The sequence below is a fragment of the Lepisma saccharinum genome, chromosome 26 (genome assembly GCF_977018435.1).
Source record: "Lepisma saccharinum chromosome 26, izLepSacc3.1, whole genome shotgun sequence".
NCBI lineage: Eukaryota > Metazoa > Arthropoda > Insecta > Zygentoma > Lepismatidae > Lepisma > Lepisma saccharinum.
The window spans coordinates 52,021,977-52,037,688 of record NC_139254.1 but is presented as its reverse complement, the minus strand read 5'-3'; the positions used below and the strand labels follow the sequence as shown (position 1 = coordinate 52,037,688).

General features: G+C 37.1%; 2 protein-coding genes across 3 annotated transcripts in view; one reads left to right on the top strand and one right to left on the bottom strand.

Moving 5' to 3' along the window:
• The window catches only part of LOC145979564 (uncharacterized), a 420,647-nt gene that overhangs the window by 158,052 nt on the left and 246,883 nt on the right, over positions 1-15,712 (bottom strand). The window lies entirely within an intron of this gene.
• Kap-alpha3 (karyopherin alpha3) overlaps positions 1-15,712 on the top strand; it is a 53,448-nt gene that overhangs the window by 23,240 nt on the left and 14,496 nt on the right. The window contains exons 1-6 of one of the 2 annotated variants that reach the window (XM_083112727.1): positions 1,284-1,385; positions 3,291-3,495; positions 3,977-4,137; positions 7,695-7,921; positions 10,935-11,060; positions 12,710-12,844. In XM_083112727.1, the coding sequence (XP_082968853.1) occupies positions 1,331-1,385; positions 3,291-3,495; positions 3,977-4,137; positions 7,695-7,921; positions 10,935-11,060; positions 12,710-12,844 (909 nt within the window). In that variant the 5' untranslated portion in view covers positions 1,284-1,330. Of the gene's footprint in view, positions 1-1,283; positions 1,386-3,290; positions 3,496-3,976; positions 4,138-7,694; positions 7,922-10,934; positions 11,061-12,709; positions 12,845-15,712 lie in introns of those variants that run through there. The other variant, XM_083112726.1, reaches the window with a different exon arrangement.

Genomic DNA, 15,712 nt, shown 5'->3' with positions numbered 1-15,712 from the left:
CTGTTGGTTAAAAAAAAATGCAGGCACCAGTAAGTACTGAACATCCCTACCTGTAAGCTCTGAATTCAGATTACGGATGTATATATAATTGTTAACTCTGATCTCAGTTGAACTCTCGTATCATCACACTGATGGCAGGCTTCTGCGCAGCTGAAGGCCACAGCTCAAGCTAAACCGAATGGCCTGTAAGAAAGTATATATTCTTTCGCAGAACAGGAACGTCCAATTGAAAAATGCACAGTGCCAATTAAAGATGCATGAATTAAGTACTATTAGTGAACATATATTATTTTAATGTCGAAATGGTAAAACACAAGGGTCGCTTATACAGTATAGCCGCATAGTTTTCTGGCAAATATACCTAAAACTACTATTTTAATTTATAAGTCACATGACCTATGCCTGTTCATGACTCATATGTTGGAAACTATTTTTAAGGAAGTTATTTCCCATTTCTTGCATGACAAATATGTGGGGAAACTTACCTTTTACATGTGGTTTCGTGTTGGAATTATTACACAGATAACAGGAACCATAGTTTTTATTTATGTAAAAAAAAATTTGGAAAACATGCACATTATACATGTGTAAAGATGTTACATTATATTTTTTTAAGCCTAATATACAATGAAGCTTGAATTTCCGTGTTATTTGTAGTGTAAGCTTAAAATGTGTTGAATTTCCCCAAAAAAGGTCACATTTTATGGCAAATTTGAGTTTCTTCGCAAATTAGAATGCATGAAAAATGTGTTTAGAATGTGCTACTGCACATACATAAATAGTTTGTTTTTTTAAATTTGCAATAATGATCATTTTGAAGTGTTATGACATTTGTGAAAGATCAAGTTTCCTATGTATAGGACATACGGATTATATATATTAATATAATACTAAATATATATAAAATATATAATATACTAATATATACTAAATTTGAATAGATTGGAATGGTTTATTTTAATTTCTCAAGATCTCTGTATATTTGGATCTATCCATTTTTCTTTATTTCTTTCACTGGATTTTTAAAAATTCAATAGAATATAGTTGAATGGGTGCAGCTACCTTCAATGTATATTTTAACAATATGTTTGCCTAAAATATAAAAACCATTCCTTCTTCCCTATAAATTTTCATATTCAGTGTACTATGCATTAACTCAAGAAATCTTCTTCTAAAGCAGATTTAAAGTTTTGATTGTCTAGCATAAGTAACCAAGCAATGTGTTGCTCAGATACAATTGTTAGTAACATGTTAATAAATTACATTCACAATTTCATTCTTGAAGCATTTATTTTTCTGATTGATGTCTTGGTTTGTGTAAGAAGGCAGAATGCAAAGAAGGGGATTTCGTGTTATAAGAGCATCCATGGTGCATGCACGTTGTGGTAATTACTTCCTGTGGCTTGAATTTTCTTTCAGTTTCAATTAAATTAGTCTCCTCCTTAGTTGAATCATATCTATAGATATGTCTTTACTTACAGAAGGCCATTTCAAGTATGGAAAAAAGAATATGTAGAGGCAGTGTAGTGAATCCCACCGCAGTTTGGCTCCTGCAATCTTTCATATAACCATAGGCAAATGTTAGTGTCGTTGAAACATGACTTGCACCTTTGTCCAACATGACTTGTTGTAAATAACACATTTATGATACCAGTTAGAGTATTTTACTGGCATTTGTGTGATATAACAGTAGGTTTGCATGGCATTTCTGTTTGAAACCCAGCAAATGAAGACTGTTAGAATAGTTGAACAGTTAAAATATTGTGTAAAAAGTTGTGTGCCAACAAAATACAAATGAACAAAGTATTGCTATTTTTCTTTGTTTCTGCAAACAACATAGTTCTTACTTGGAAAGTTAACACAAACACTGTTCTTAATCATAACCATTGATTAATTCATTCACTGATTTTTTTGCTTTGATTTGATTTATTTTACTTCACTTTTGTGCCACTTTTGGTTAACCTTTAAACAGCTGGGCCGGTTTTCGAAAGTAATCCCTTTCTCGCCATGGCCTTTGCGTGCAATTTTTAAATTTATTTCAGAAAAACGTTATATCTCTGAGACTATTTGAGCAATCTACTTCGGATAACTTTTGTTTGAAAGCAAGAACATTGGAGCATGCGACCGTGTACAATTCAGAAAGCCCAAGTGAGAAAAACGGGGTTGGGAGGGGCCAAGTCCCCAAATTTCAATGAAAAAGATCTAGCATTCGCCCCCTCTTCTCCCCTTATTTTGGAAAAAGGGCTCAAACTTTTGCATTGTTTTCAAAGAATAGACCTTTTGCAACAAAGGGAAACTTCTTTCAAGTGTCTAGTCCTCATACAGGCTGAAATATGACGCAATATGTACAATCGTGCATTTTGGCAAAAATGGCTAATTTGCATATTACAGAATAAATTAGTATATCTCGGAGACTATTTGAGCAATCTACTTCGGATAACTTTTGTTTGAAAGCAAAAACATCGGGGCACACGACCGTGTACAATTCTGAAAGCCCAAGAGAAAAAAAAGGGGTTGGGAGGGGTCAAGTCCCCAAATTTCAATGAAAAAAATATCTGGCGTTCGCTCCCCTCTTCTCTTCTTATTTTGGAAAAAGGGCGCAAACTTTTGCATTGTTTTCAAAGAGTAGACGTTTTGCAACAAAGTGAAACTTGTTTGAAGTCCATAGTTCTCATACAGGCTGAAATATGACGCAATATATACAGCTAAAAATAGCTAATTTGCATATTAGATAAAGGGGGGGGGGGGTTCTTCCACATGACATTTCAAAGTCTTATCTCAACATCTGTCAGCGTTTACAACCTCACATACAAGTATGAAGGTCCTAAAGGCACGTGAATGTTGTAATCGGCACCATGGGTCATATGTGACCCATTGGCTGTTTAAAGGTTAATATGTGAAAAATGGGGATGTGTGATGATATGATGAAATTGATGAATGGACACGCAAACATCTTTTTCCCAGGCAAGGATTTGAACCTGGGATCCCTGGCGTCATAGCGTGATGTGCTAACCACTCCGACACGGGGGCCAGCTCCGACTCTTTTAAATGACAGAATTAATGAAATCCCTAAGCAGAGATTGTATATTGGCTGCACTTTTTTCCAATGTATAACAGACTAATGATACTTTTTGTTAAACAATATCTTTAGTTGGACACAAAACTGTTCCCTCTGACCTTAATCTTTGCAGCAAGTATGAAGTGCGTTACCTTTCACGGACCCTCTTTCAAGGCTCCACTTGCCACATATTAGGAACTGCTGCTCTACACCAGGATTTCTTTTCTTTCAGATGATGAAGACCTGGACAGGGGATTAGCAAACACAAATCTGGAGCAGCTCGTACAGAATGCAGCAAGCGACAAACCGTCTGTTCAGCTCAACGCTGTCCAATCTGCACGAAAACTTTTGTCTTCTGACAGGAATCCACCCATTGACGCTCTCATTCAAAGTGGTATATTACCAATTCTTGTCCATTGCCTTGAGTGTCATGATAAGTAAGTATGAAGCTTTTACTATATTACTTGCAACACTTGGATAAAATCACTTTTCAAGTAAATACTGTTAGCACTAGGGGCGAAAAAAATTATATTTTTATGAAATAACTTTTGATCTGAATTGAATTTTTAAAATTTAGATCACAGTATGATTTTTTAAAAAGAAAATGTGGAAAGTGGTGTGTGGTTCGGCACAGTACATATAAATATACACATATATTTTTCAATGTTTGAAATGTATTCTGATCATATCTCTTTCCCTTGTGTAGTTTATACATTGTGAGTGTTATGCTGGGCATCAGAACTTTTTTCCATGTAAAATTTTCAGGTCATAACACACAGTGTATATTTTTATATAACAATGTAAAGCTGCTTGTGGTAGCAGACTGCCTCTGTAAGTGTAACGTAAGGAATTTATTGAGGTGATATTAAGCAAGGTGCGTAGATTAAGTTACTTATATTAGTGTTTGTTTATTCTCAGTCCGTCACTGCAGTTTGAAGCGGCCTGGGCTCTGACAAACATTGCAAGTGGGACATCTGCTCAGACTCAGTCGGTGGTAGCTGCTGGTGCAGTGCCTCTCTTTCTCCAGTTGCTACACTCAACTCATCAAAATGTTTGTGAACAGGCAGTGTGGGCCTTGGGTGAGTTTCCGTTATGTTGTGTTTTGTACCTTGAAAACGGTACGTAGCGTACTGCCACTGGATTTTACCACTACCCTACCTGTTTGCCAAGAATGGAATATAAATTGTTAATTTTAACCTTCTATGGATGGTTAATGTATCGGCAACCACATATATTGCGCTACGAACAGGCAGTTGATGTATCAACCACCACCATATGGCAGCAATGAACACATCATTTCTCCAAATGTACACAGGACATTTCAGTTCTGTCTTTTTTGTTCTTTTGTGTACACATGAGGGTATGACATACTTGAATCACAAAACGTAAGTTATTATTCCTATTGTTAATAAACTCTTCTTAAAAAAGTAATATAATTTAGCCTTTTTTCCATATTAAAAACACTAAAGTTGCGGACCAAGGCAGTTTATTAAGATTTAAGGTAAGATTTTGCAATACCAGACAATTTCCCGATTTCGTTCATATTTCGCATACTCAATAATTTAGGACTTCTAATCACGAATCTGCAGTTAATATTTGGTGGTCACGTGTGGAATTTCCAAAAAAAAGGAGGGTCCGTGATCACAACCGACAATGCACGATTGCTCATTATGTACTGGAAGATTTGTGTTTCTAATACTGAAAAAAACGAAATGTAATTTCTATCCTACTTCTTATACTCACAAAATGCGTAGTCCCGATGAAGTATCTGAGGTTAACATGTGGGGGTGACGTGTTGACATTGTTAATTGACATGCAGAAGTTGTAAAATAAGCTTTTCAGTTACCGCGATTGTTCTCCATATACAAGCATAGAATCTTCAACGTAGTGTTCACTTGTTCAGTAATCTGCATGGTATGAGGAAGATGGCGACTTTGAAGGTAGGAAATGAAGTTCTTTCTTTCCTAAGTTTTTTTTAGTAACTTTTAGTTGGGTAATAATGTATAATAATACAGGGCATTCGTTCATATTTCGCATAGTCAATAATTTATGACAATTGATCACGATTGTGCAGTTAAAATTTGTCGCTCAAGTGCTATGAAACTGACAATTTTTTACGGTGCCCCACAAAGCATTCACGCATAGCCCCACAAACCTATCACGGTAAGGATAGGTTAGGTCAGGTTAGGCAAACATAGTTCAAATTTGGGGTCATCGTAATATCAGAAATGTATATTTCGTTTTTTAAGTATTGGAAACCGAAAATCTTCCTGTAAATAATGAGCAGTCGTGCATTGTTGGTTGGGATCACAGACCTCCTTTTTTTCGAAATTCTAAACGTGACAGCCAAATATTAACTACAGATTCTTGATTAGGAGCCCTAAATTATTGAGTATGCGAAATATGAACGAAATCGGGGAATTGTCTGGTATTGTAAAATCGCTCCACATTTAAAAACACTTTACATGTAATGTTTCTACCCTCTATAATTTTTTTTAGTCTAGTTCTTCCTTCGTCTGAGGAAAACCCTGATAGAGGGTAGAAATGTTATATGTAAAGTGTTTTAAAATCATCGCTAACTTTAATTTAAGAAAAAAAGTAGTATTTTTTTTTTTTTTTTTTTAAAGAAAAAACTGTACATTGTTACTAGAAACGTGGCATATGATTGCGATTTTACCTTTATGTACTGCATGCTTTATTACTCAAGAGTTCCTGATGAAACTTACATTTTACATTTTCATGGTGCAGAAATTAAGGGTCCAGCAGGAGATGTCAGATTTTGGAAATTTCCTGCATTTTCCCATTTCTTTTTTAAAACTATGTGGGTGGAAGTTCCATCATATCAAAGAGTTTTTTTTTTCTTCTGCAAATTTCATGCATCCAGCTTCCTGATGGAACTGGTTTTCCAGAAGTCTTTTCATAAGATGTCTACACTGACTTCCTATTGTATATATTTTTTTCTCAGTTATACTGGTCACATTTCCAGTTGGCAGCTGGGAAACAGCAAATCAGTGATCAGTTGAATTTCCTTCCACTGACATTCCGCATTTTCAGGTCGGACAACAATATATCATCAGCACCAGAAATCAGCGGGATTTAATGGTATGCACATGTGGTCCTGAACAATAATGTTTCCAGGAACAACCACCCACTGGTCAGTATGCAACTTGTGAAAGCAGAACTAAACCCTGTCCGAGCTAACTGTGGAGCAGGGCCGTGCATAGTAGCAGACAAAGAGGAGGAAAATTGAGTGGTGAAACCGCAGCGTTGCCAACCATACGGTTCTGATCGTACATGTACAGACATATGGTCCAGACCTAGTTCATACGCTAAATGTACGGCTTGTCAAAATTTGCGCTTACTGTTATCCCTAACATTTCCCTAAAAAAATCTTAACCTTTAAAGTACCGTGGCGGCGCTTATGCAGTTTTTACCTCTGTCCCAGACCATTAAACAAGTTTTGTAAGGTTTAGCAAAAATCGTTATAGCTTCCTTCCTATGGCAGATAATTTAGTGAAACAACAAACATTTTACTAAGAATAAAATGTACTTTGGCATAAGAAAGACGAAGTGTTGCTATCTGTATGTATTTGTTATTATTCGTGGCTTCAAATGTGAAAATTAAAAAAAAAAGATAATAGGACAAGAATTTTGTCCCTCCCCGTCCCTGTTGAGACATGGGATAGGAACAAATTCTATGTCCTATTTGCAACCACATGTCTACATTATAATTCAATATTTATTTTGTACCTAATGCCTTTGCCATCCGAAGAAAAAAATGAAAAAGAAAGTAAGTGCGCGAGTTATTTTCGTCGAGGGTTGGCAACATGCACAATGAAGTGCATGGGTTATTTTCGACATGGGTTGGCAACACGTCGCTGTCGATTCATATAGACTCTTGGGTTCAAGTTCCACGCACTTCGAGTCATGAGCATAGAAAATGAACAGGGTTGCAAGGCGACGAAAAAAGGTTCTGTTCCATCGGTCAAGGTATGGCCGACTGGGACTGTGGCCAAAAATGCCATCGGTCAGCACATGACCGATTCGGACTTAATAGGTTAATCCAAGTTTACGGACCTAGAAACAAAAATACGGTCCGTTTGCCATGTGCGCACGGTATTATAGTTTTCAAAAGTTTGCAACGCTGTAGAGCGAAGCGGGTAACTCCAGTCGTCCATTAAGCAATCCCGTTTCTATCACTCTTCATTGGTGGAGCCGTCTCACGTCACTACTTGCGCAGAGACTTGTTCTCGTTCACCTGGTCTACAGCTGGCTGGTACAGGGTATACGCTTGGCAATGTTGCTTCGGGAGAGTGATGTTACCCCTACATCTTTCACTTTGCAACCGAGTTTGTTGACACCCATCAAGCCCCACACTGATTGGAGGAGAGAGAGACAGAAATAACCATGAAGATTAACCACCTGCTGGAAATGCAACCAGTATAGTTATTAACAATTAATAACGTGACTCACCCTGTGAAAGAAACTACTGTTCAAATTATCCAAGTTTGGATTTGAAAGTGTTGACTGTACTTGCCAGAAAAGTGTTATACAAAACTTTCACATCTGGACACAACAGATCCTTGATGTTGTAAAGTTATTCTCTGCAATGCTAATGTGTGTGTTTCTCTTGCAGGTAACATAATAGGGGATGGTCCTCACCTCCGTGATTACGTAATTACTTTGGGAGTTGTTCAGCCATTGCTTTCATTTATTAAACCGGAAATCCCCATCAGCTTCTTGAGGAATGTGACTTGGGTGATTGTAAATCTTTGTCGGAACAAAGACCCTCCTCCACCGGTTCAAACAATTAGGGAAATTCTTCCTGCTTTAAATGTTTTAATACACCATACAGATATTAATGTAAGTATGTTTTTATTTAACATGAAGCATGCGATTTTTGTGTGTGTAAATGTTCACATTTTTTTTGTAGGTGTTAATAAGTTTACTGTATGTGTATATGTTCTGATTATTCATGTTTTCAGCTTATTTTGTACACTAATAAGTTGTATATCTGAAATGTTTTAAATTTTAGAGATACACAAAAACATTTTGCCATCACTGTAATCAATATTTAATAGTGTACACAAGAGATTCAATATGATATAGCAAACATCAAATAAATACAGGGTGTTTTACTCACTCTCGGCCCCTGATTTTCGCTTACAAAAATCAAACTATTGGTCGTAATGTAATGAAATTATCACATATGCTTGATCTCTGCCATTTTGGAGGTTATGTGATCGTTTTAGCTCTTAGGTCACCTTTACCCCCAAGGTTGCCCTTAGGTACCCATTGATTTGAGGCTTGATGAGCCGAAAAGCGGCTTTATGCGGGGACAAGGTCTGTAAAATTCCAACATCAGATCACCTACCTCCGGAATTGAACCTGGGTCTCCCACGTGGCAGACACACACCATACCGACTCTTTTGCGTAAAGGGAATTTCCCTAAGCGGTAGTATCTCCTGTTTTCAAGTTTTTCTCAAGTTTCACACATATCAACTTTCTCTCAATTATCTGGATTCTCATTGGTACAAACACAAATAACCATGTCTGAATCAGGGTTCAAACCCGGGCCCCTGGCATTGTGTCGTGTGTACTAACCACAGTGGCTCTCTTGTAAGTAAAAATAGACAGAAATAATTTATTTACACAAATATATTTTAGCTAGTACTAATGGAATCAATAATAATGAAAATATAATAAATGAAATGAAAAAATAAGAGTAATAATATAAATATTGGGCTTGTTTAACGAAAACACTATTTCCAGCTGGCCACATTGACTCCAATTATCTGCACAGAGAGCCTTACAAAACATGACAAATTCGAATTTTACGACCACGTGGCCGCTGGCTGGTCAGCTGGCCTCCTGGGAATACACACACTTGAACCGCCGGCGGTACAACTGTGCATGCTATAGCCAATTCGCTAAAATGCCCATGTCAGCTAAAGTGTTAATAGTAACCAATAAAAGTTAAGGGTACCAATTCTATACACTCAATTACTGATTTCCTTATAGCAATATTGAATTGGTAAAATTATTGGCCGTTTTACTAATAAGTGTACAGATTTGCATGTGTTAGCTCATCCCGATATAATTACTAGAACAGAGCCAAAAATAACACCTATGTTCATAATTAGAAGAAGAGAGATGCAGTAGTAGATAAATATGGAGAAAGTAGTACTCACTTCATCCGCAAAACTGTTGTTTTCTTCCTCCTTTGTTCTACCAGCCCACCACATCCAACCACTTACTAAAGTCTTCTCCCATATGGCATCAAAGTAGTGCACAAGCCCAATGCCTGCTGATAAACTAAACAAACACGAACGGTACTTCCTCTCCCCCCTTGATAACCCAGGTGTATATGACTCGGAGTGTGAGTGCAAGGCACATTACATCGGCAGGTCTGTCAGATCTGTCAGTGAAAGAATCCAACAACACCTAACAGATGCAAAAAAAGCCCAACCCACTACTGGTCTTGCCAAACACATCAAATACAATAGCCATAAAACACAAAAGGTACAAGTCAAGCACACTGCCTACACATTCGTAGACATCAAAATCAAGGAAACACATGGATGCCCCTTCTACAACAGTTAGTGCCAGGAAATAGCAGACGACACAGACTCTGACGTACAGTTAACAACAGCCAGGAAAAAGCAGACGACACGGATGCAGACGTACAGTTAACAGCAGCGCACCTAGTAGCAGCTGGAGAACTACGAACAATAGAAGCACACCAAGCAACAGTACAACAAGTTCCAACGAGGATGGTGGCAGTGGCCACTGAAATTAATAGAGCAAAGAAAAAACAGTTTCGCTGATAAAGTGAGTACTAGTTTCTCCGTATGTAACACCTACGTATTGATATTGGAGAACATCGACTGGAATTTAATTCCTTACACCCCCCCAACCCTTTTCTGGAGTATGCCTTTTTCATTGCTTCCACCCAAATGATGTATGGCACTTTTTTAGTCTAAATATCCTAGTAATTAAGCAAAATGTGTAATTTTTATCATTTTTTTAAAAAAAAACAACATTGGAGAGAGATGAATTTGTGATTAGATGAGTTTTGGAATTTTTAAGTCCACTTTATGTACAGAAGGGCTTGAGGTAGATTTATCAGGACTGGACGTTCAGTTTAAAGTGGAATGAGAACCATTATGTGCCTCCACTGGGTATTGAACCTGAGACCACTTGATTACAAGGCTTTACAACTATGCCAGTAGTGAGGCTCTTGTAATTAAATGATTATCTCATGTTGAGACCCTGGCCTTTGCCTAATCTCAAATTACCTTTTAGTTCACAGATTGCACAAATAAAGAAAAATATATTGACAGATCATAACTTCGAATACACTTGTACAATCAGGTTAAACAGCAGCAGCGCCCCTAGTGACAAATCTGCATATTAATTTCGCATAGCCAGAAAAACTCGACGATTGATCCAACGCATGTGCAAGAGAAAAATCAAAATCTGTGCAATCACTAGAGTAAGACCATTATGAAATTAGGGTAATAATTTTGGGACACCCTGTATAATGAGGAAAAATGTAAAAACTGGTTTTCACGGTATTTTCAAGCAAAACCCTGGTAGCATCATAAGGTATCGTTCCAATAGAAAATGTAGGCCTATATGTTAATATAAATAAATATATTTTATTTTATATTCCTTCAATTTCCAAGTATTGGCATTAATATCGATAGGAGCATTGGCATCAACTGGTATCAACTTAGCCTTAACAATTACCCATTTATTCTGTACCACTCCTAGTTTCTAAGCATCCCCACCACCTGTACTTAAACCATGTTTCACTAAATTTCCATGCTACTTATGAATAAGTATTTAAAGAATCTTTTATTTTTATTTGCAGATATTGGTAGATACTGTTTGGGCCTTAAGTTATTTGACAGATGGAGGGAACGAACAGATACAGATGGTAATTGATAGTGGAGTAGTTCCAAAGCTGGTTCCCCTGTTGTCACACAAGGAAGTCAAGGTAAATTCTGATTTTCATTTCTGCGGAATAACTTTCACTGAATTAGATGATGTATTCACCGTTTTTGTGTGTAACCAAATAACTCTATGAACTTCAAATTTGGAAGAATTGAATTGAAAAACAAATTAAAGTACTGTCTGAATTTTGTGTTAGTTATCATGTATTTTAAAACTTTGTATGAATATTATTTTCTTTAGCTGAAGTGAACTTTGTGTTATGTAAATGTGTTTTTGAAGACATGAAACTGATGTCAAATCATTTTTAATATAATAAAAAAAGGTAAAAAAAAAGGTAAAGTGCTCCCCTGTGCATAGCACCACGCCATGAAGGTGTATAGGGGGTGTGGGGGTTAACGCCCCACACTTTCTTGATCCGGTCGTGAGTGGGGGTGATGTGATCAGCATCATGCCCCTGACCACCCCCAGGGTTTCCCCCAGGTACCCATGTTATTCGACGCTGGGTGGGCGCCGGGGCTGCTTCCATCGTTAGAAAAGTTCCTGGATTTGGACCGGCCGGGGATCGAACCCGGGACCTTTAGCATGGTAGTCAGTCGCGTTACCGACTGAGCCACCGCGACCAACCAATACAATTTTTAATACAATACTATTTCAATTTGTCATTCTGAATTTAGGTAAGTAAGTTGCAAGGCTTTATTACCCACAAAGTTTAATGGGCAGTGCTGACAATCTAGTAACGTAAATACAAGCTTGGAGAAGAATTCAGTTGTACCTCCTGTAACCTCAATTTAGCTTCAGCACTTCCTGCTGTTGCTTTTTCTGTGTGTGAATAACACTTTCCTAGTATTTTTTTGTTTTGTTTAAAGAAGCAATTGAGTGTCGTATATTGTGCATAAAATATCAGTCTTATGTATCATATTCATGTAAATGAAATAAAGATGTCTGTATGTCCATATTCCTAACTGGGTATACCCTGCAAGTCTTTAAACTTATTACCGGTGGACTGATATACATTTTACTGTACCATGAAAATGTTAATTCATGATGTTCTATAATGTCTAGAGGCACATGTTTTTGGTAAATAAAAATGCAAAATTTCGGTATAAAAACTGAGTCAATTTCGGGTTCAAAAGCGGTAGATAAAATAAAATATCGGTGTTATTGCGGTGAAAAATTGGATCAAAAGTGGTATATAAAAATACATTTTGGTTTTAAAATTGTGAATATAATCCTAAATTTGATTTAAAAACTACACTTATTCCACAGAATTAACATTTCACTTCAATAGCCCATTTATGTAGTTATCCGAGTATTAAGTTTATTTCTGTGTAAAGGAGTCAGTTTTTGTTTCTCCAATATTAACAGCAGAATTAATCAATTTTCCGGGAATTGCATAACTCGCAGGATAATTCAGACAGAAGGTATTGTGTTGGTGAATAAACCCAAAATTTCTTGTTTAAGAGTTAATTTCGCTTTTTGCAGTTCATTTCGCATTATTTCGTGACAAAACATGGTCACAAAATGCATCTCACACCTTTCAAAAACATGAAAAATTAACACTACAATGTGTTTTTTCAAATTTCGTTTTTTCGTCAAAAACGAAATATGCATGCCCCTAATAATGTCTTACAAGGTGAATACAGAATCGTATGAAAACACAGAGCACATGCTAACCTTTCTTTGTTCTTTTAGGTTCAAACTGCTGCTTTGCGAGCTGTCGGAAATATTGTAACAGGCACCGATGAACAGACCCAGGTAGTTCTTAATTGTGATGCCCTGTCTCACTTCCCTGCGCTTCTTTCACATCAAAAGGAAAAGATATGCAAGGTAAGCAATCGGATGAGGTAGAACGTTTTATGTACAATATGTAAATAGTACGTCGGTTACATGTAACCAGGCTGTCTACCAGTCTGGAATTGTCAGGGAAATTTACTGTTTCTGGAAAAATCAAAGTTTTTGTAGTAGTGTACCAAAGGTACGTTTTAACGAAGATAAGAAAAACAAGCAAGAAATGTTATATTTGTTGTAGACAAAAAAATACTTCAGTTTGCTACACTGAGTATTGCTGGCAGTCAGTTGCAATTGTATACTCCCTCTGTCCCACAATTATTGTCTGGTACATTTTCGTTTGTTGTGTCATAATAATTGTCCGATATTCAAACTGTGACATTGGTGTATACAGAAGAAGAACATGAAACACGGGAATGAGTCATACAACTTTATTACTCAAGGATCAGTACAAATTGTGCTTTCCATCTGCCTCTTCGTCTGTCATTCCTGTACTATCATTTTAGCATAGCGGACTATAATTATGGGACAGAGGGAGTATTAAATACTCTAGGAAAAGGTGCCATGGTTAGAACTATTGTCATGGAGAAATCTATTACAGTAAGTGGTTATTGGAATTGACCCTTTATTGATGCTATTTTTGACTTGTGTTGCATACATATTTAGGATTAATAGGTATACAGTAAAACCTCGTTAATCTGAACTAATGGGGGGGGGGGGATAAGTTGACCGAACAGTAGAAACTGGATTGAAACTCTGTTACAGCAACAAAACACGTTTATTATGGTGTATTTAAAGGGCATATGCCTAAATACACAATACAAAGTCTGCAGGAAACAGAATTTCATCAGTGGTTGACTGCCTTTTCTTTGGGAAGCTCTCTTGTTGTCTTCTAGCCACATTTAAAACCTCGCATTCTACTTTTTTTTTGTCCATTTTCCTGTGCAGATTAAGTGAAGTCCTGCTTATCGGGGTCTGGATTAATGAGGTTTTACTGTATTACTAAATTTTACTATAATTATGATTCTTTAATATAAATTATTTGTTAAAAGTTAGTCAATACCTACCGAGTATTACATAAAAGCTCATCCCTGTCGGTCAACTTCTGTTCAGTTTTCCTTCTTGTTATTACTTTTAATATGTGAATTAAATATTCTAAAAGCTTGATTAACTTGGACTCTAAGTGTGGTGTTAAGCTAAAATATAGTGACCTTATTACACCCCTCCCCCCCTTTAGTGATTTGCTCCTGAAAACCTGGAAAGTCTGGGAATTTTGTTTTTATGAAATTGCAGACACCCTGGTATAGAGCTACCACAAGGAAAAAAAAAACTTGAACAAAAAGTCCCCACGCAGCTTTCCCTTTTTCCAATCAGCTCTGGCAATAAGGAAGAATGGTCCACTCTCCCCCCTTCACACGGGAGTATGGTTCACGGGAGTCGTAGGTCTGCGCAGGTTTCTTTGCTAGTGGTTCCACTATAACACCTTGTGAAATGGTAGCAGTGGTAGTTGTAACATTTACTGGTCTTATGAAACTATTCCTTGTTGCTGAAATGCACAGTGTTTACCCTTCTCTTCCTCTTTATGATGCGACAGTCTTTAGGGGGTTGAAGGCCTGCCAAGTGGCTCTTCAATGAGAGTGTGGAGTATCATCGCTGCATTTTTTTTTACTTTCTGAACTGGAGCGTATTATTTCTTCAAGTATCTCCCCAGTTGTACTTGTGAAGCTGGGTCTATAGTAGAACTTAGGACTCCCGTTGGGAATTGAAGCTTTTGCCTCTCACACCAGATGTGAAAGCACTAACCGTTTGGCTATGATGTAGCCCCGTTTATTCTCTATAGCACTCATATCTAAACTGATTCCAATGTCCAATATACTTATTAAACGCACAATCTTGAAATTAAGCAGGTGTCAGAAGCTTGCACTGTTGCAAGGTCGGAGCACAACACCGTCTGTCCGGAGGCTTAAGAGAATGAAAGATCTCGTAGAGTTGGTCTCTGTAATCCATGTGATAACATTGTATTTGCTCGAATGGTCAGGGATGACAACTGTATATCGAAGGGGACTCGAAAGTGCCCCAGAGAGAGAGGGGGGGGGGGGTTGGTCTGATGCTCAAATTAGACGTCACACCCTGATTGATGTTGCCACACAGTGAACAGGAACCAGTAACTTTGTTTCGCTCTTGCTTTGCTTTTCCCGTATGTGGCACCAACACAATTCTACCCAGCTGCCTATTATTTTCATGGTCATGCGCTTAGAGATGTACCGATATAAAATTCCACAAGTTCCATGAAGAGGGTCTCACTTATTGCACACCGTATTGAGCTCCGCTCCATTCTTTGTCTGATATAAGTGCGAATTGCTTTCATTGCTAGGTTTAGGGTTCTTAGCAATATAAACACATGATAAATACACTGCAATTTTTCAGGTGTTGACCAAAAAGGTATTATTTTTTTAATAAAGGTTTTGAAATGTATTATGCCTAAATCTAACATGTCTAACCTAACAATGAGAGCATTTATCCTAATGTCAGACAGACGAAGGGTGGGGCAGAGCTCAATAAGGTGTGTGATAGGTGAGACCCCCATGAAGAACTTGAACGGTTTGTTTACCTTTTTAATTAATGTACGCAACAAGGCTGTGCAAAGATTTTTGCTTTAAATAAAGAATAAATGATTCTCTCATGTGAAATTTTGAATATTTTAAAGCAATGCTCTTTGAGATTGTTATGATATACTTTAATGGAAAATTTGTATGTTAAAACTTTAAAACATTCTGAACTAGGGGAGAGTGGGGGAATAAAAACCAGGGGTAATAAGAAACTTATTTTTTTATTTTCATTATTTGTGAAAGTAAAAATTTGAAAAAATCACAAGCTAGCCTCATGATTTGTCTATCACTTAAAAAA